Below are 21,122 nucleotides of genomic sequence, written 5' to 3' on the forward strand. Positions count from 1 at the left end.
AAAAAGAGCCACTTGGACCCGTTTCCAAAGAAAAAAAAACTGGGAGCCGCAAAACCATTGCGACATTTTAAACAAATATATCTCCAGAGCCGCGATCTGACAGCGGGCGGGAAGGTGGCGTCGGGACGGTGCGTGACTAACGCACGCACCGCCCCCATGCGACGTCACAGCCTGTACAGCGCCTGCCACAGTGGGGAGTGTTGGGGCGCACAATGCGCCTCCTCCCCTCGCTAGTATCCGCTCCGGAGCCGCGGCAAAGGTGTAAAAGAGCCACATGCGGCTCCGGAGCCGCGGGTTGCTGACCCCTGATCTAGTGCAACCTCCTGAAATACCGGAATCTTTCGCCAAACATGGGGTTCGAACCCTGAGATTAAGAGTCTCATGCTCTACCGATTGATCTTTCATGATAGCCATCTTCAAATATCGAAAGTGTTTGTCACATGGAGGATGGAGCATCCATCTTGTTTACTCCTGCTGCAGAGGCTAGGACCAAAACCATTGGATTCAAGTTATGAGAAAGGAGATTCCAACTAAACACCAGGAAGAACTTCCTGACAGCTGTTCAACAATGGAACAGACTCTCACAAGAGGAGATGGACTCTTGTTCCTTGGAGGTTTTAAAGCAGAGATTGAATGGCCACCTGTCATGTATGATCTAGTTGAGATTCCTAAATTGCAGGGGGGTTGGACTAGAGGACCTGTTAGCTGCCCTGAGCCAGGCCTTGGCTGGGGAGGGTGGGATATAAATTAAAAAATTATTATTATTACAATTCTGTGATTCTATGAACCTTCTACTTATCGTAGGAAGTCAGCTATGTCCTGTTGGTCCTGATAACATAATATTGATTTTACACGCACGCACGCACACTTGCTGTAATTGTGTTGTTGCCTTAATAGCAACACGGAGCTTCCCCACAACCAAGATAACCACATCACACTCATTCTCATTTCACAGAAATCACTTAGAAAGTACCTGCACATTTCTTTAGGGGCTAGAGATTTACTTTAAGAATAAAATAAAAAGAAAGCTTAGGGTCTGGAGCCCCTTCCCATGAGCAGAAGTAAAAGCCTTTGCGGGTCCCATTGCATCTATCGGCACTGGGTTGGTGACCCCTGATCTAATCCACTCTCCCTGGACTTTGACTTTATCTGCCTGTGATTATGATTAACTGGAGATGCCAGGACTGGGCCTGGGACCTTCTGTGTGCAAAGCATGTATTCTGCCACTGAGAGATGGCTTTGTCATGTCAAGTGACAACGGATTGTGAACTGATATTTGCTGAATGACTTATTTTAATCGGGAAACTTTTTTTTAAAAAAAATAGCCTTTGAGTTAATGTTTGTTTGCAGTGGCAAAGTATTGGCTGTGTAATAATAATAATAATAATAATAATAATAATAATTTTTATTTATACCCTGCCCTCCCCAGCCAAGGCTGGGCTCAGAGCGGCTTACAAGCAATAATAAAAACAAGTTAAATGATTACAACTTAAAAACAACATTAAAAAATACAACATTAAAATACTGAAACATTAAAATATTAAAATGTAGCCTCATCGCAGGAGGAGAAAGGAAAAGAAAAAAGAAAGACGGGGAGGGAATCAAATTGGCTCCAAGCCAAAGGCCAGGCAGAACAACTCTGTCTTACAGGCCCTGAAGAAAGAAATCAGATCCCGCAGGGCCCTGGTCTTGTGAGGCAGAGCGTTCCACCAGACTGGAGCCAGAGTTGAAAAGGCCCTGGCTCTGGTTGAAGCCAATCTAACTTCCTTAGGGCCCGGGACCACAAGAGTGTTGCTATTTATGGACCTTGAGGCTCTCCGTGGGGCATACCGGGAGAGGCGGTCCCGTAGGTACGAGGGTCCTAGGCCGTGAAGGGCTTTAAAGGTCAAAAGCAGCACCTTAAATCTGACCCTGTACTCCACCGGGAGCCAGTGCAGCTTGAAAAGCACTGGGTGAATATGCTCCCATGGCAGGGACCACGTGAGGAGTCTCGCTGCAGCATTCTGCACCCGCTGGAGTTTCTGGGACAGTTTCAAGGGCAGCCCCGCGTAGAGCAAATTACAGTAGTCAAGCCTGGAGATGACCGTCGCATGGATCACTGTGGCCAGGTCGGGGCAGGAAAGGTAAGGGACCAACTGCTTGATGCGGCGAAGGTGGAAAAATGTCGCCTTGGCTGTTGCTGTAACTTGCGCCTCCATGGAAAGGGAGGCGTCAAGGATTACACCCAAACTCTTAACGGAAGGCAATGGCATTAATTGGGCCCCCGCAAGAGAAGGGAGTTGGTCCCTCATCCAGATGCCATCCCGACCCAGCCATAGGACCTCTGTCTTCGAAGGATTTAGTTTCAATCGGCTCCCACGAAACCATCCAGCCACAGTTTCCAAGCATCTGGTCAGTGTGTTCGGGGCCGAGTCGGTGTGGCCATCCATCAGCAGATAGAGCTGAGTGTCATCAGCGTATTGGTGACAGCCCAGCCCAAAGCTCCGGATAATCTTAAGTTAAGCTAAGTTATTTAAAAACTGTAGTCTGTTCTCCCTCTGCTACCAACATTCAGTTTTATTGAATAATTCAGTGTTACTGTGTTTGCACTATAGATGCCAAAGTAGCCGACTCACCATACAAAATTCTACTTTTCCAGCAAGCAAAAACAGTATTTTGTTAGAGATTCATTGTCTCTATTCTTGCAACACTTATACTGATGTGTGCTCAGTTGTACAGGTATCTCACATCTTACACTTATTTAACTTGCATGATCGCAGCTTACATGGATGGGTGGAAAATAATTAAATGAATGGAGGGCGGAAGAAACCCATTCTCCATTTACTTGTTTCCACGTGCCCCTACAAAGCTGCGATCGCGGGTTTACCCAGCTTAGGGAAGTCAGTGCAAGGGCTCTGGCAGGGCAAGCACTTAAAAGACTTTGGAAAGGAGGAGGGAGGACTCCAAGACGCTGCCAGAGCCTTTACGAATCCTCTCCCAAGCTGAGCATGTGTCTTCCCGAAGCCAGCTAAGCAGCCCTCCTTGCTGGGGGTGGGCAGGGTGGTTCTGCAGGTTTCTGACTTTAGGCATTTTTGCGAATAAGCGTGGCTTCCCAGAAGCAAACGCTCATATAAGATGGAAATTACCTGTGCTCAGTTGTTGGTTGTGCTTTTCCAATGGTTGTATTTATTAACTCAGGAGCATAATTTCTAGGGGGATGGGGTGTCTCCCTGTTGCCCGGTTTGAGAAGCCGTAGTTCAAAGGAATCAATTTCCACGAACAACTGTTTCCAGTAACATACTAGTTCACAAATGAGGAATTCCTACATGCATATTTAATTGAATAGCACGTTAACAGCTGTGAACTTAAAGGTCCTTTTTTGTCTCAGGAGGGTACAAACCTTCATTTCTTTTGTGCCTGTAAAATGCATGAATTATGCAAACCTTTCACTACGCACGACAGCAGGGGGATTATTCCATAAACAGCTGGGCTATTTTATATTGGCATTCCTGTAACACAGGTAGCAGTGATGATAAAATAACAAAATGCTTGCAAACATGGAAATTTTAGTCATGTCAAGCTTTGACACTGGGCTCATTTGTACTTTCCCATCCTGTTTGCCTTCTATCTTGTCGAGTCCTGAGATGCAGCTGCATTTAACTCACCAGGAGGGCGTTAGCTATGAACTTTGTTTGGGAGGTGTATAGTTTCAAAATTCTAGGAATTCTGGGTGAACTCCTAGAGCCAGATTGCTTGATGAAAGAACAGCAATGAAAACCTGTGGCCCTTAATACTTTTTTCCTATAGTGCTTAGTTCTAGGGAAATACTGAACATTTTCTAGAGTACACCAGTAGAGCCCAACTTGCCTTGCTGTCTTCCCACACAAATTGGGAGTACCACCTTGAGAATCATTGACAGTGTAAACAGTGTTATAGTGTAAGCTTTTTGTATGTTTGAAAGTTTTATGACCTGCAAAGTCTTTTTTTATTAAATATGCATATACGAAGTGGCCTAGTTACTAATTTTTTTACACCAAAGCATTTGTTAATTGCTCCTAAAACTGAAGGTTAAAGAGCAGATTTCAAGCAGCATTCCTTTATTGCAGCTCTCTCTCTATTCCCACCCTCTTTTATGAAGTTTTCTTGAAGAATTTTAAGACTGACAAGGTGCCACATGAAATAGATTGAAGTGTTACAATTTAAGATTCATTTCAGTTTCCCATTTGCCATTGAGCAATATTCTCTTAAGTCGCTTTTTAAATAGTTTTTTTTTGTTATTTAAAAAAAAATGCATCTTGAACAGAGTGGTTACTGGAAAATCCCTTGTACTAGCTCAGACTATTAGTCATTCTAGTCCAGGGTTGTCTACTCTGACCACCAGCAACACTTCCAAGTTACTATTATTATTATTACTTAAATTATTATTATTATTCCAAGTCTGAGGCAGAGGAAGGATCATTCCCATAGTTTGCCACCTGATCCTTCTACTGGAGGTGCCTGAGACTTAAACTAGCACCTTCTGCGTGGAAAGCAGGTGATTTACCACTGAATTATGGCCTCTCTGTTGAAAACACATGCCTTTTGTACAATTCACCATTAATGTTATAATGTTCCTGATGAAGATGGGTGTGTGCACACGCACGAAAGCTAAGAACACACCCATTTAATTAAGTGCGCTAAGCAAAACAATTCGCTAGTATGTATACAAATGCTTTGTTCCCTAAATACAGTATGGTGTCAAGCTAAGCTCTGCAGTGTTAACAGCAGAAGGCAATCTCATGCTGTGCCATGTTGACAAACCTACATCTGCAGAGTTCTGATAAAAATTAAGTCTCAGAAGCAAAATAATTTTCAAAGAGAGAGAGAAAAAAATCCCCCTTTGGGCTAAAGTGTGCCATACTTCTAATAGTAAGAAAAAGGTGAACAGTGGACAAGAAGCCTTTTACAGGCAACAACATACACCAGCACTGAGTTATTGGCACTCGAATGCAACTCTGGGCTGTGAATGATTAGAGACAAAAGGAATTAACAAACACTTATTTGCCCTTTTAAGAGGAGGGGCACAACTTAATTTTCAGTGCTTTCAACAAGGAAATCATCAGGGTAAATTGGTTTGAGTACAGCACACTTTAACACCCCATCAAATCCAGTAAGACACCACCAAAATGTTAACTGAATCCACATAGCAAGTCTATCAAAATCTTCTTCTTTGGCGATCACTCGTAGCCGAGTAAGACTGTCTTCCATAAACACAGTTTTAACAATGACTGTGGAGGCCAATTCTGGATCTATCAAAATATTACCATTAGGAAGGGGAGATGTTGTAACTTGGTATCTGTGTTTGTATTTTGTTTCCTCCTCTCTCCCCTTTTTCATTTGGTGACATCTCTTTCAGATTTAACTCTGAGGGAAGGCACTGTTTGCTTTCTATTGATCTCAACTTTTTATTAATTTCAACCAGGGAAAAATTTGAAGCAGTGTTTCTCAAACTTGGATCCCCAGCTGTTGTTGGACTACAACTCTTATCATCCATAGCTAGCAGGACCAGTGGTCAGAGATGATGTAGTCCAACAACAGTTGGGGACCCAAGGTTGAGAAACACTGTTTTAAATAAATGAAGCTATTTAAACCATAAGACTGTTTACAATGGCCTGTGTAAATGAACCAGTACAGTGGTGCCTCGCAAGACGAAAAGAATCCGTTCCGCGAGTCTCTTCGTCTTGCGGGTTTTTTCGTCTTGCGAAGCAAGCCCATTAGCGGCTTAGCGGCTTAGCGCTATTAGCGGCTATTAAAGGCTTAAGGGATTAGCGGATTAGCTGCTAAAAGGCTATTAGCGGCTTAGTGGATCAGCTGATAAGCAGCTTAGCGATCAGCTGTTAAGCGGCTTAGCGGCTTGGGGAAAAGGGGGGGGAGGGGAAAAACCCCCGCAGGAACTCGCAAGACATTTTCGTCTTGCGAAGCAATCCCATAGCAAATTTGTTTTGCGAAGCACCTCCAAAACGGAAAACCCTTTCGTCTAGCGGATTTTCCGTCTTGTGAGGCATTTGTCTTGCGGGGCACCACTGTATTGCTGCTGGAAAGAATGGGCAAAGCATCAAAAGCATGTTAGCAAAAGCGAGTGAGTGCTTCTTGCTGGGACCAGCAAGTTTCTTATCTGCACTTGAAACTGAAGAAAGGTGTGGAGAAGGTGAAGAACCAGCCAGAGCTTAAGCAAAGGTAAAACTGAATGACCTGGCAGTAGCAACTGTACTCCAAATCTTCTGCTATTTTGGCCAAAGAACGAGCAAGACATTTATAATTTGGGGGGGTATAACATGTACCTCAGTTTCATGGTACCACACACTGTACTTGTGAATGCGCTATGACTGGCTGCACACCTTCAAAAGAACCATTAAATTTAGGAGAGGGGCAAATATTTGACCTCTACAAGTTTGGAATGCAAAAAAACACATTAGAATTTCTAGACAAAAGAAAATACAAGTTTAGCCCTCTAAATAAATGCTCAAATGTGAATCACGCACATAAGCTTGTATAGTTAAAAGAATTCAGTGTAGGAATACACAGTAGACTGGAAATTAGAGAAAAGCACCTCTTTGGTTATCCAAATTGGTATTCCAAATGCATAACATATTCCAGTATGCGTTGTTAGAAGAATTCTTAGTTTTAAGTCAATCTGAAGAAAATCATATGTTGTATTTATTATTGTGACAAATTATGCATATTTATTACCATCAATCCAAAGAGTGTGGATATTGCTTTCTATCTCATGGAGAAACATTGATAATTACCACCCATTGCATCTGGAAACTTCAACAAACCAACTCTGTACTGAAATGTGGCCCTTTTCTGTACTGAAGTGAACCAGATTAATGTATTTGGCAAGCGTACAGAGAACCAAAACAGAAATCCATTAATTTCCGCTGCCCTGTTCATCTCCAGGTATAAAGCATTAGCGCAAAAGCCATGTAGGTTTTATTTTTGGATTGTGTTCCTAGGTAGTGTTAAGGAACAAAAAGTCTTGTGATAAAAGAAAATGTACTCTGGCATTCCAGTGCACTATAATACATTCACAAAAGTTTATGTCAGATTACATCTATTTAGTATTTAAGGTACGGTACGACAATGCTGTTTTTGATGCAACAGCCAAACATGGCCATTCCTCCAAAATTTAGTAGAAATGATTTACAGTTGTACCTTGGAAGTTGAATGGAATCCATTCCAGAAATCCGTTCTGACTTCGAAAACCAAAGCACGGCTTCTGATTGGAAGCCATGGAAGCCCCGTCGGACATTTAGCTTCCCAAAATAGTTCACAAACCGCAACACTCACTTCCAGGTTTGTGGTGTTTGGGAGCCAAAATGTTCAAGAACTAAGCTGTTCAAAAACCAAGGTACATTTGGTTCCCAAAGGTACAGTCGTACCTTGGTTCTCAAACAGAATGCGTTCCAGCAGTCCATTGACTACCAGAACCTTTCGAAAACCAAGGCGTGGCTTCCGATTGGCTGCAGGAGTGTCTTGCAGCCAATTGGAAGCTGTGCCAGACATTCGGCTTCTGAAAATCATTCAAAAACCAGAACACTCACTTCCAGTTTTTGATTGTTCAGGAGCCGAAATGTACGAGCTTCAAGACATTCAGCAACCAAGGTACAACTGTAGTTACAAACCAGAATGTTTTAACTGCTGTAACCACAAATACACTTGCTTGTCAAGGAACAAAGCAGGAAGTTTTATTCAAACTGTTGATTTAAAAATACTCCTTTTCCTTGATGATCTGAATCCCCCTCCTTAGAGAGACAGAGAATGTTGCTCACTAGTGGTTTCGAGGGAGGCCAAACATTCCCAAAAGAGTATCAATGCATGTGCATATGAGTACAGGGGGAAGAGATATGAGAAGGGAAAACAGGAATTTAAATACTTATCATCTTTCATATCTGAATTACTATATTTGCAAAAACAGCATATGAAGGACTACTTATGCTGACAGACATGTTCAACATGCCAGAAATACGCTATGGAAAAGGGGCTCCAGTATGTGAGCCTAAAACTGCAAACCAAGCTTGTGGGGAATATTCAATATTTGACTCCATACACAATAGCATTACATGATTAAAAATGCATAAGACCCTATTTGCATGTTTAATTTATCATCTGGTGCTGACTGAATCATATTAGATTGCATCTGAAGTTTTTGCCGAGAGTGAGTTGCAGTTGCAGACTGAATTATACAACAGAGTCTGGCAGGGTTCAGACAGGCAGTTTTTTATCAAATAACACTGGTTTTAGGCACTGGTTCTGGTAGGAAGAATTTGGACCTTGTTTTGCTTAGTGGCGGTTAAGATAACCTAAACCAAATACAGTGATATACCCTGTAATAGTTGGGAGTGTGTGGAAATTGCTCTGTATTATGAGTAACTCAATATGCAGAGTTTAGCATTCTGGGAATCTTAGCTACCATATGCTTTTTAAGCCCTCTAGTATGGGGTCATTCACTACATACAGTGAATGGTCAAAAACCAAGAATGATAGGTGCTTACTTATCACTGGGTGGACTTTCAGTGGCTCATCGTATATCCATTATGAGAATGGACCATAGCTCATTGGTAGAGTGTGAGCTTTACATGTTTACTCCCCAGCTCTCCAATTACTAAATAGCAAGAAAGTAATGGGAAGTGCCTCTGGCTGAGACACTGGAGATCTAACAGACACTACTGGGCTAGATGAGCTGATCCCCATCATGGGCAACTTGAAGCCCATCACTGCACTTCCCATGGTCACCTAGAAGGCTTATGTGGGAAGAGAATACTAAACTAAATAGACCCTTGGTCTGATCTAAAACGGCTCTTATCTTCTTAATAGGTAAACCTACTATAAGGTTTCCTATGACTTTTCAGTGACTGCATGTACAAATAGCAAACATCTCCAACCATTTTGATCTTCAAGCAAAAAATTGTTAAAGCCTTGAAAACCAAATGTTCACAAACCCACACAAAATACAACTCAGTTCTCTACAATGTAGACTGGCATACTGAAATTAAAATATATGCTTTGTGGTGATTAGACTACATTTTCCCATTCTGTCTTTCAGATACCACTTTCATTTTATTATGTCTTCAGGGATTTTTTATCAACGCTGTAGGAAATTAGCATAACTAAGAAAATTAGGTTTAGGCAAAATGATAGAGGAATCACTTATTAAGACAACTATTTGGTGATTAGCATTACGACCTTCATTCATTTGGCCCTTAACTCACTATAATATTTAATATGCAGTAAACGACTATGCCACTGATAATACAGAACAGATAGAAATAACATGGTCACATTAGTTATTCCTTTGAGAAAACTATAAACACAAGAAACTCTTTCTTTGTCTTCTTTGTCTTTACTTAAATCAATATTTTCCTCAATGGAAACAAATACAAACAATAAAGAGAGCAAAAGACACATTCTTCACTTGAAAGAAGAGTGTAAGAAAAAGAGTAAGACTCCAGGGAAATGCATCTATCATTTCATGCTTTACTCTCAAAATGTTAGCACCTATATGGTATATTATATGAAGATTATGGGTATTTAAAATTTCTTGCTGAACAGCCAACTTCTAGGAAAACAATCTGTATATGCTCTGAAGATTAACACATTACAAATACACACTCGAACATTTCATTGTTTTCATGAGTTTTCTTATTAGCACAGGGTCACAGCTATATCCCAAAAACCTTTAAATGCAACAAATCTGCACCCAGCCTTCCTTTCTAGAAGAAATGGCATCCTAAACATCACGGCTTCAGGAAGAAACAGGAATGAACTGACTATGAACCAGAAGATTGATTTTAAAATGCCTAGGACTAAACTGTAATGCAGTGAGTGCCAAATTTACTGGGCCCATGGGGTCATCTATAAACTGCAGAAAGCGCAGTGAGCACCACCACCACCACAATTCCCTGCAACCTATTTTACTGGTTACAATCTGATGCATCTTTCAAGCATACACGTAATTTCAGCAAGTTGGAGGCAGGGTATCCTGTGGGCAGCACGAACTACCTCTCTAGGCACACTGCATTTCAACCCCTGCTATAAGCGGGCACTTACAATTAATAAAAGTTACAGAAACCTTTTAAACAGCAATACTGTTAATGTAAACATATCCCCATAAAACTGATGTAACAGGAACTAACACTAATTAGTAAACTTTTGTAACCACATTTGTGTTTGAAGCCCAGAGTCATTTCTGCAGAGCAATGGACCAATATTTAAAACACTGCAGTCAACACTAATCACTTGTGTTGATTATCATTTTAAATATATGGGCTTAAAGCAGACCTAAGGGAGGGGCAACTACCTATCTTTGTTGGACTCAATTCCAAATTTCTGCTGAGTCTAGGGAAGGATTTAAAAAACTTGACAGTTTACTCCATTTCCCATGCAATCTCCACTTATTTAATATAACAAGATGCCATATTATTTCCTGCACATCACGCCCAAAGATGCATCACAACAGACATTACTACAAACAGCAGTATCTGCCAAGCCAATTCCTTCTGTGGCTGCAAGTAGAGATGAAAATACCATGTATAAATGGGACATTGCCTGTCACTACTGTAGGAAATTCTTCACTGTGTCACCTGTAACAAAACTAAATGGCACTGATCCTGTTCTCACTGAAGTCAATGAGAAATTTACTATTCGTTGCAAATCACAGCAGTTTTGTTAACGGCCTAGAGAGACAGCCTTGTGGATTATGCTACATGCTTTTAAAAGACCGATTTGCAGGTTGACATCCCCCCCCCCCAACTGAACTCTTCCATTTGTCTCGAAATATCAGCTGCAAGCACTTTCTCAATTGATTTATCCATTTCCCAAGGTTATCTTGTCTTTCTGTAGCTTGTGCAAGTTTGTCTAGAAGTATTATCTATAAAAATGCTAGGCTGTTACTTCCAACCGAGAGTAAAGTTCCATGAGTATAAAAATATACACCTGTATATCACATTATCCTAGATACTTTTTCCTTTCCTCAGTTAAACTGCTAAACTTATTTATAATATAATCACTTACACACTATTACAGGCCAGAGAATTTACATTTTTGAACAGTTTTTTTTTTTCAGAGGGAGGTGTATGCGTGAGAAGACCGTACTTTGAAATCATTGATAGGTTCTGAATACAGTTTTGAGATTAATTTTCTATCTTTATTTCCAAGCTGCCCAACTCTTCCATGTTTTATAACACTTATTGATTAGTTATTTAAATGAGACACAAGTACTTTCAATGAGGCTACTTAATATGTAATTGGTTATGAACAGGGTCATGTGTACTTCATAGTGCCGTGCAAGTGGAAATTTGGTACTAAATGGCACCCAGAGCACCTCGGGTTTTTTCTTTTTATAATATTGCAAGTTTGCAACCTGTAAAAGATCAAGTATCTGTATTAGGCACAGCACACCAAGTAGGATGGACTTGACATTCATTTACTCTTGTATTTATTTACTATCGTTCCTCTATGATGGAACCGAGGACAGTTGTTCTTACTGTAAAAGGTATTTCACTGTGAATGTACAAAGGGCACCAAGTGGGTTGCGTTTTGCACCACGTTTGTCCTCTCCCTCCTGACTTCCATTGCCAAACCTAGGGCCTTACCGTTTGTACATCCCATTTAGAGACCTCTTACATCCACAGGTGGAAGAGGCATTGTATTCAGAACCATCCCTGCATAGCTTCAGCTGCATCATACACCATATGGGTATAAGAAGAGGCCTGCTAGATCTAGTCCAGAATTTCATAACAAGCCAGTTGCCGATGTGAAGTCCACAAACAGGACTTGAGTGTCACAGCGCTCTCCCCACTTGTGATTCCCAGCGACTGACATTCAGAGGCATACGGTCTCCAACAGTGTATGTGATCCATACAAAAACTGTTTTGCATATAATCTGACAGAGTGTAATTTCATCTTGTTAAAAGACAAAGAACAGAAGATCTCTGGTAAAGGGATGAAGGCTCAAATGGTAGTGGGGCCATACCTTTTCGTTTCAGGCCATAGGTGTTCTTCTCTATGGAGTGGACAGAACTTTGAGATGGGAGGAGTAAGGTGAATTGCCATGTTCTACCTCCACTGTTGGGAGACTGTATGCTTGTAGCCATTCACCTCAATCCTCCCACCTCGGAGTCCTCTCCACTCCACAGAGAAGAACTGAGCTGAATGGGTAATGTCATGACCTGGGACTTAAACTGCAGATCAACTGCAGATGACTGTCCAACACCTATGGCCTGGAACGAAAATGTATGACCAATGCCTTGCAAAGCAGCAGCAATGGCTTTAAGTATACCAAGAACATATAGCATCAAACAACAGGGTTTCAGAACCCTATGTAGCCCCTTACCACCCCACTACCATTCGGTTAACTTATGTAGGCTACATCATTGTGATTTATGGCACTCAAGTCATAATGCCCTACATTTGCCTTAGCTAAACTGAACTATTGTCTATACAAGCACAGTACTGTATCTGCAGATCAGCATGATTAGTAACCAGAAATTACAACCTTCAGTTACTATTTTTTTTAAGAAAAAAGAAAAGAAAAGAACACCACTGAGCAAAGGAAAGGCAATACATGAACCTTTGAGCCTTCCTCCCTTTATCAAAGATCTTCTATTCTTCATCTTTTAACAAGATGAAATTATACTCAAATTATCTGCGGAACAATTTTTGTATGGATTGCATAATTAGAATCAGCAGCATATACGCTGAGTTTGCACTCTTCAAATCACTTTGAAATCGTCCTATTGACTACAGTGAAATAACTCTAGAATTGCAGTATTGAAGCGCTTTAGCCGACTGCAGTCTCACCAATAAAGCATTTTTGCTACTGTGTCACTACCAAGATTCCACAGAAACCCCTGAGCCTCAATTTCTGACATCTGATTGAATGTTTGCCGGAAAGTATATTTTTGTGTACATTAAAAACAATCATTCAAGCGAGCTCTCTTCCTTGCAGCAACAGTCAACCTAAACATGCAGTACTGAAATTTATATGCTGTTCAGAACAATTGCATGTTTTATTCTCTAGCTACAGATCAGAACCATACTTTCAAAGGAGGTCAGAATTGTTTTTCTGACAGTCTGACCAGTTTTGTTTTTCATAATGTGCTCATGAGATAGCCATGCCAACTTTTATCAATAACTGTCTACTGTCGCAAGACAAGCATGTTTCTTGAGAGCTACTTTGATGAAAGTGTTTCTTCTAGCTGACCTCTGCATGGTGAAAATGAAAGACTGTAAACTCCCAACCTCTCTTCTAATGTGCAGGGAAGGCAATAACTAAAGTACAAGAACTACACATTTATTTTATTCAAAATAAATGCCGGACCTCATGATTCAACCGCTGCTTTCCACACCAGGTGAAAGCATGCAAAACAAGTCCAAATTGTGGACTGGGGCACACTAATCTGTTGAAAGAGAAGGGTGCGCACAATCCCATTTCTAGGCACTGGCTGACTGACTGGGCAAAGGGTACGGTCAGATACTAGAAAGCAATATTGAATCCCATATCCAGGGGCTCTGAAGAGGGGCCTGCCTTTATCTGGAATCTCATCAAGAAAACATGCTTTCATTTGAGTGTATAAGGCCTCCTATTTCAACCTATTTTTAAAAAATTGCCACACATGCTCATGGAATCCGAAGCCTGGGACACATAGCCAAAGGTTTCTTAAACAAGTTAGGAACAGAAAACTAAATTATGCTCTTGAGGAAGAAGCAGAGGAGTTTGGATTTGATATCCCGCTTTATCACTACCCGAAGGAGTGTCAAAGCGGCTAACATTCTCCTTTCCCTTCCTCCCCCACAACAAACACTCTGTGAGGTGAGTGGGGCTGAGAGACTTCAAAGAAGTGTGACTAGCCCAAGGTCACCCAGCAGCTGCATGTGGAGGAGCATAGACGCGAACCCGGTTCACCAGATTACGAGTCCACCGCTCTTAACCACTACACCACACTGGCTCTCCATTTTTGCTAAAGTTTCAAAGCCAGCAACACCTCTTTCATGCCTTCAAGCACAATCTGAAAACGCTCATCATTCAATCAAATGTTAATTTTGTCTTTCACTGAATACATTAACCATGGCGTTACCTACTTCGCCCTACATGCCTGAATACATTTTCATACCGATCAAATATCCAAGTCACTCTGAACCTCTCGGAAAACTGGGAATATATATTCCCCAAGGAAAATTGTCAGCGACTCCAAAGCAAGCATTAGTTTGATCTTATACACAATGGGCACCTATGCTCCTGCTGAAAACAAAAACTGGCCTTTAAAATGCAACTTTGCAGAGCAGACAGCAGATCAATTAGAAACGACAAGAGAATTCTATTCATGTCTCCAAACCTGACAGATACATTAAGGGAGCTTGACTGAAAATGTGAAGGAAAAACTGTTGAGGCAACAATGGCACATCTACTAAATACTATTTAGTGATTATTAGTACTGCCTCTCCTAGCTCCTGTTAATAAATAAAAAATCTTCTCACATGCTTAATCCGCTTATCCCAATGTACTTACGATCTGAAGAATATTCTATTTGTGACGACTGAACAGCTGCTCCTTCAGCTGGCTGTGGGGCAGCCAAGTTATTGTCAGCCTGAGCCTTGCGAACAAGCACTGCCAGTGGGTGATCAGGGTCCACCACCTTTAAAGGCTAATGGGGAAGGAAAGCAAAGCATGAAAAGTTCAAAATTTCTTTCTCAATGCCCCCACCCCACCCGATTCCTTGCCACTAATTTACCATATTGGCATTTTAAAAGGTTGCAAAAGGGGCACTTAAACTTTATATGCCTGGAATTGGTTTCAAAAGGCTTTGTAGAGTTGTGAATGCGATTATTATAAATTTGCAATAAAAGCTGTGAAGTTTATTATTCCCCATTAATACAATGCTTTAAAATTAAAATCGGCACAATCTTTGCCCAACCCATCCTACAAAGCACATCCCAGTTCTGCTTTACAAATTGGATAACAGGACAAGTGCAAGCACAATGGTAATACTATTAAATCCATGCTAACAAAAAGGTCACAAAGATGTCAGCAAGCTTTCAAGTTCATTAAAATGCTTCATCAGACTGGACTTTAAGAAAAAATGGGAAGGAAGAAAAAACATGTTGCTGGGCAAATCTTTAAAAAAGCCAAGTGTCCGCAAAACAAACGGGAAGCGGTGAGTGGGACAGCCCATAACATCTAATTCTATTTTAAGACTATTGCAAGCTGCAGACTTCTCCTCCAATACATCTCCGTTTTTGGTTTGTTTTTTAAATTGTTTAAGACTGAGCAAGAGTCTTGAAAGTTTGCTCACTAACATTTTAGTTAGTCCTACTACCATGTATTTATCCACGAGTGGATTTTCTAATGGAGTAACATGCCTATCTGCAATTTTTGCCTACTTTAGAGGAACAGTAATTTCAAAAGGCCACAACCTGTGGATTTAAGCCTGTCCTCAACAAAATATGTCCCATCGTATTTGATCCAGGTCTACTATACATATCCTAGAAATAGTGCAACTGAGGGATGGATTCTTTCACTGACATCTTAGTCCATAGAAGCTCAAATTTTTGCAAATGTGAATTACACACTGGCTCTATATACACATGTATCTTACTTACTGCACTTGATTAATCAATATAAATGTTTTTTAACTCAGTCAATCTAATCAAGAAGAATCTTCTGTTTGATCTTGTGATTTTTGACATCTGAGTCACTAAAATTATTTAAACAGCTATTTTATTTAAATATGTTTAATTAAAATAAAAAGTTTCTGATGGCAGCTAGAAAACACTGTGTTATCACTAGTCAAGATTATAAAAGCTACACAACTCATTAAACAACTTGTTACATAACCCAAGGTAGGCTTTCAGGGCTTGTATATTCTAAAAAGCATCTCCCCAAGCTGCGTGGAGAACCCACGTGGGAATTTCAGAAACAGCTTGTGATACGCTACAGGGAGCTCTAATTCAGAGTATAAAATTCCAACTTAGGATTCAGGGAACTACTCTGTTTGTGAACACCTATCAACTGAGATGTCTCACAAAGAAAACAGGTGCTCAACAAGATATAAAACACTAAAATGAAATTTTGCATGCCAAAATACCTTCATAAGCTCTTCAAGTCTACTGTGCTTTTTAGAAGCAAAGAGGCTTGGGTGCAGGTAGTTATCTCCATCGTAGTCATCATCTTCATCATCAGTACCTCCTGCATCTGTTTAAAAATTGTATGGTTGTGTTTTATCATTTCAGAGATATTGAAGGGAGTGACTTGCAGGATATTAAAATTCACAGGCTATAGGTTTTATAAGGAAATCAATAATTATATCAAATTCATTCCCTAAGCCCTATATCTAAATCTTTCCAATGTATACATTAGATAAGTTGCACAGGAATGAAGTGTGAAATCCAAGGCTGCTGTCCTGCTCATGGAACAGCTTTTGTTCCAGTAGAGGCACCTGCTAATGTAAGAGAGGATAAATAATTCTCTCCTATTCCCCCTTCCCAATGCAGCTTCCTCTGCTCTATGAAAAAATCTGTTCCAGAGGATTAGAGGGCTGTCCAGAACAGCACAGAAAGAGGAATGGAGAGCTGCAGGAAATGCAACATTTCTTCTGAGTACAAACCAAGCCTGCAAACAGGAGGGTTACATTAGATTTCCCTCAAAAGCCTTTTAGACATCCGAATAGTGTGCATCTTATTTATGCCACCACACGTGGCTATAGCTGTGCATCTATATTTGCTCCTTGCATAACTTGCTACCTGTATGAGTCCTAATGAGTCCGCAATGATGTAGCCATGCAGAACAGAATGAATGCACAGTATTCTCAACTTATTATTATTATTATAGAACTACATATGACATACATTTACTGTGTTATTTAAATGATCTAACTTAGTTTTCTAACTGGAGTGTCAAGTACAGTGCTCCCTGAAGGCCCGCTTTCTTATACCTTTAGGAGAGCCACATCAAATAGGTAAAGACTGAAGTTACTACTTTAGGTATTTTCAGAACAGATTTAAATTAAAAAGCAGCTTAGCTGAATATTAGGCTATGCCCTGGAAGCCCATTATTCTAACATATTTAAACTTCTCATAATTATCTGCCAGCAAGATACATAGCCTTTGGTTACTACATGTAATATTTACAACGATAATTAAGAGAACACTTCTCTTATCCATCAAGATGCTGGAATGATTTAGAAAGAAATGCATAAGCTGCTGCACAGCCAATGCCATTTTAAAAAAGTACTAAACTTACTTTTTTCCTCCTCTTTTTTCTTTTCTGAAGTGGCAGCATATCGCCCCTCCTTCATAGCTTTCTGAATAAACTTGTAGTAAGGGTTGAGGTAGTGGTCAAACCGCAAAAAGTCAAACTGAGAGTTCCGAGCTTGTTTTGCCTTCAGCATAATCTCAAACTGAGCCCCCTGCTTGCAGACGAAATTTGCAGTCCGTTCTATGATTGCATGCATTTTGGCTGTCGGTGGCTAGAAGAAGAAGTGAAAATGATAAACTTGTGCAGTTTATCTTTTAGAGAATCTGTCCACAGTTTCCCCACCCCCACTGAAGCAAACACCCTCTAAATCAGAAGGATGTATCCCCACTTTTGAGAGCTTCACCACTTGAGATGAAAATAGCTAGTATATACTCCAATTTCTTAAACTCTAATACCAAGGCAACATACAGTTTACAACTTAAGCTACTGGTGCCCACAGTACCTAGTAGCATTTAGAATTTCTGATTTACCAAACCTACTGGACACATGCATACAATTTCAGCTTAAAAAGAGTGAGCCTTATTTTGCCAGAGGCAACCAATCTGAAACAAGCCAGGATAGTTTCTGGGTTTGGGTGTACAGTGGTATCTCGGGTTACATACGCTTCAGGTTACAGACTCCACTAACCCAGAAATAGTACGTCGGATTAAGAACTTTGCTTCAGGATGAGAACAAAAATCGTGCTCCAGCGGCACGGCGGCAGTGGGAGGCCCCATTAGCTAAAGTGGTGCTTCAGGTTAAGAACAGTTTCAGTTTAAGAATGGACCTCCGGAAATAATTAAGTACTTTACCTGAGGTACCACTGTAATGGGATATTTTCTGGCATGTTTCCCAAATAGGGTGAAGAGAGGAGCAAATGAAACATACTGTTATCTCAATTTATTAAGGCATTATATGATCATCCAAACTAAAAAAAAGGTAAGGTAAAGGACCCCTGGACGGTTAAGTCCAGTCAAAGGCAACTATGGGGTACTGCGCTCATCTCGCTTCAGGCTGAGGGAGCCAGCATTTGTGCAGAGACAGCTTTCCAGGTCATGTGGCCAGCATGAATAAACCACTTCTGGTGCAACGAAACACAGTGACAGAAGTCAGAGAGCACGGAAATGCCAAATCATCCAAACTATGTTATTGAGGACTGGTAGAGACTCAAAACTCCTATCTACCTAGCACTGCAGAAATTCTACTTAATACACGGATGGTGGACCATGTTCAGCTTGGGGAGTGACAAGCTGTACAAGACCTTTCAAACAATGCGCCTAGACCTCATTTTACAAAATCTAGATTAGAAAGCTTGGGTAACTGCAATGCCAACTGCTCAGAAAGCAATCAAGATGCTCAAACTAATCATGTTATTCATTTTTCTACACTCATTTTGGCTGCAGCATGCTTTCCCACAACAATAAACAACTATGATTCTTTTCCAGTACAGGCACAGCTACTATCTAAATGAACTTCACAAGGACATACTTTCCGATGAGCAGTATTTATAGCAGAACATTAGTTTCAGAGCTGCCCTTCATCTGCATGCCATGCACAGAGATGAACAATTAGAAGCATAATGCATGTATATCCTAGACTCTCCTTAAACGGAGAAGAGAATGACTGCACTACTATCCACTATTGCTGACTACGACAACTTAGCCTTCTAAGAACTAAACCATTCAAAGAAATGTGTCATTTAAGAGCTTTAAGAGCTCTACGGCAGTACACTGCTCAGAGTTTTTGTTTAATTTTCCACTTCACTACCTCTGTTTTCCTTAATTACTTACACAAGACGCATTTTCATCCTCCTCTTTTTTTAAAAAAACGCACCTCCATAATTCTAAAATGATGCATTGCTACTGAAATCAGCCTTTTGCACAATTTCCTTTACACAGTTGGCATCAGATTTTATATCGACAGCTTCATGTGTTTCTTATGTAACAACTCAGCATAACTCCAATTGTGTGGTTATTTTAAAAAGCAACAGGGGAACAATATTTGAGGAAAAGAATTACAAGATGATGAATCCATACTGACAAATCTAACTCAAGGACATGTGCAATAGTTGAAAAGACCTTAAAGCACACATTTTTGTGATATATACCTGCTTTTGTGGCAAGATTAAGAAGAAAAAAACCCCCAGTAAATAGCCTGGATATTGACTGAAAGACATTACAGGTTGTCTTATATGGCAGGTATGATTGCTAGCACTACTGATACGTCAGTGAAAAATGACCTGTAAAAAAATGCTTTCGGATGCAACTACAGATATGGCAGAAGCCTACACACTACAACCTAATGCTGATTATCCCTGAACAGTACTGGGGACTTTGGCAGTTCCTAATGTCTACAAGAAATACACTGTCTTCAGATTCTTAAGATGGTGAAGCATAGTTTTATTAAGCTGTGCTAAAACATTTGCACAATCTATATACATAAAGATGACCAAACAGCAAAACTATTTCCTGCAATTTATCGGAGTTAAAAACCACATTGTTCAGGCCTGTGCATGTTGGACTTCACATGTGTAGGCACCATCCAAACACTGCATCCAATGTATGGGTGATCAGATTTGCAATAGGTGCTGAAAGACAGTAGGTGGGCAAAGACACAGAAGTGACCTGATTTCATTGCCTACCTCTGCATTCTTTCAGCAAAATCTGCATCAATAGGACACCAAAGAATTTCCAAAGAAAAACATGATTAGATATGTTAGCTGAAGCACATCTACTGTTGTTATCTATATTAAAAAAGAAATCTTCAGCTCCTGCCTGTTCTACCCTAAGATACCTAATAGCAAATGTCTGTTCAGTTAAATTGTGGAACCAAGTATACCGCTGTTGTTTTTTCAATTTAAAGTTAAGACTCCATCAACAAGTTGTTAATCCATTCCATGCTGTTAATCAGCTTCACGCTGTTAAGGGAGCAATCCTGACAGCAGGTCAACACTTTTAGTGTTGGAATTCTATTTGTCAAGAATCCACTTTGCAAAGTGTTTAATACACTGGAATTCATAAATGTGCATTTTACATTATTTCAGCTGTTCAATAAATATGCTAGACCAGCATTTCCCAAATTTAGGAAACTCTAAACTAACATGGATTTTTGGTTCATTTAACCCTCCAGAAAAGTCTGGAGTGTGTAAAGAATTACTCAACACTTGAGAAGCAACGGAGAACCTTTTCCAGCCTGGTGCCCTATTTCCCATCCTGGTCAGCCTTCCCGGGGCTGCATGCCAGAGCTACAAATATCCCCAACTGAAAACCTGGAGGGCTGCTGCCAGCAACGGTACACAATACTGAGCTAGATGGAACAATGGTCTGACTCAGTGCAAGGCAACTTCCCATTTACCAATATAGCAAGCAGCAGCCTCTACTGTGGACTCGGTGCAACACAAGTACTCCCCTCCTAGCACACTAATGTTTCCCCAGGAGACAGTTTAGGAATTAATACGGGAAACATTTAACAGCCAGATCCTGTGCATATTTACTTGGGAGCAGGTCACCCAGTGTTCAATGAGGCATACTGCCAGGTGTGTATATGATTTGAGCCTAAGTCTGCTGATTTCAATTAAGACCAAGCACTGAGCAGCATGACTTCTGACAAGATTCCTAGGAAGATTTTACAATACATTTTTTTTTAGAATTGGTTGCCAAACTCTTTCTGCATAACAAAGTAATTCCATAAAAACAAAAACTCGGGTCATTTCAAAAATGTTTCAGATATGACATTGAAACACACACATACTACACTTACCAGCTCCACGTCAGAAGGTACATTCAGTCCCAAAGGAGCAATATATGGTTCTTCATTTTCCTCTGCATGTTCTGCCTTGGCCGCAGCAGCTATTAGTAAGAAAATGATATAA

At 40.5% G+C, this 21,122-nt stretch overlaps 1 protein-coding gene across 12 annotated transcripts in view; it reads right to left on the reverse strand.

The window, feature by feature from the left end:
- The window catches only part of SFSWAP (splicing factor SWAP), a 101,133-nt gene that overhangs the window by 70,602 nt on the left and 9,409 nt on the right, over positions 1–21,122 (reverse strand). For all 12 annotated transcript variants that reach the window (XM_083418233.1, XM_083418230.1, XM_083418238.1 and 9 more), the window contains 4 exons: positions 21,011–21,099; positions 17,258–17,483; positions 16,104–16,210; positions 14,528–14,663 (listed from right to left, as the gene is read on the reverse strand). In XM_083418233.1, coding sequence (XP_083274359.1) covers positions 14,528–14,663; positions 16,104–16,210; positions 17,258–17,483; positions 21,011–21,099 — 558 coding nt within the window. The remainder of the gene's footprint in view (positions 1–14,527; positions 14,664–16,103; positions 16,211–17,257; positions 17,484–21,010; positions 21,100–21,122) is intronic.

This window comes from Podarcis tiliguerta, assembly GCF_965153285.1.
Source record: "Podarcis tiliguerta genome assembly, chromosome: 16".
NCBI classification, from domain to species: Eukaryota; Metazoa; Chordata; class Lepidosauria; order Squamata; family Lacertidae; genus Podarcis; species Podarcis tiliguerta.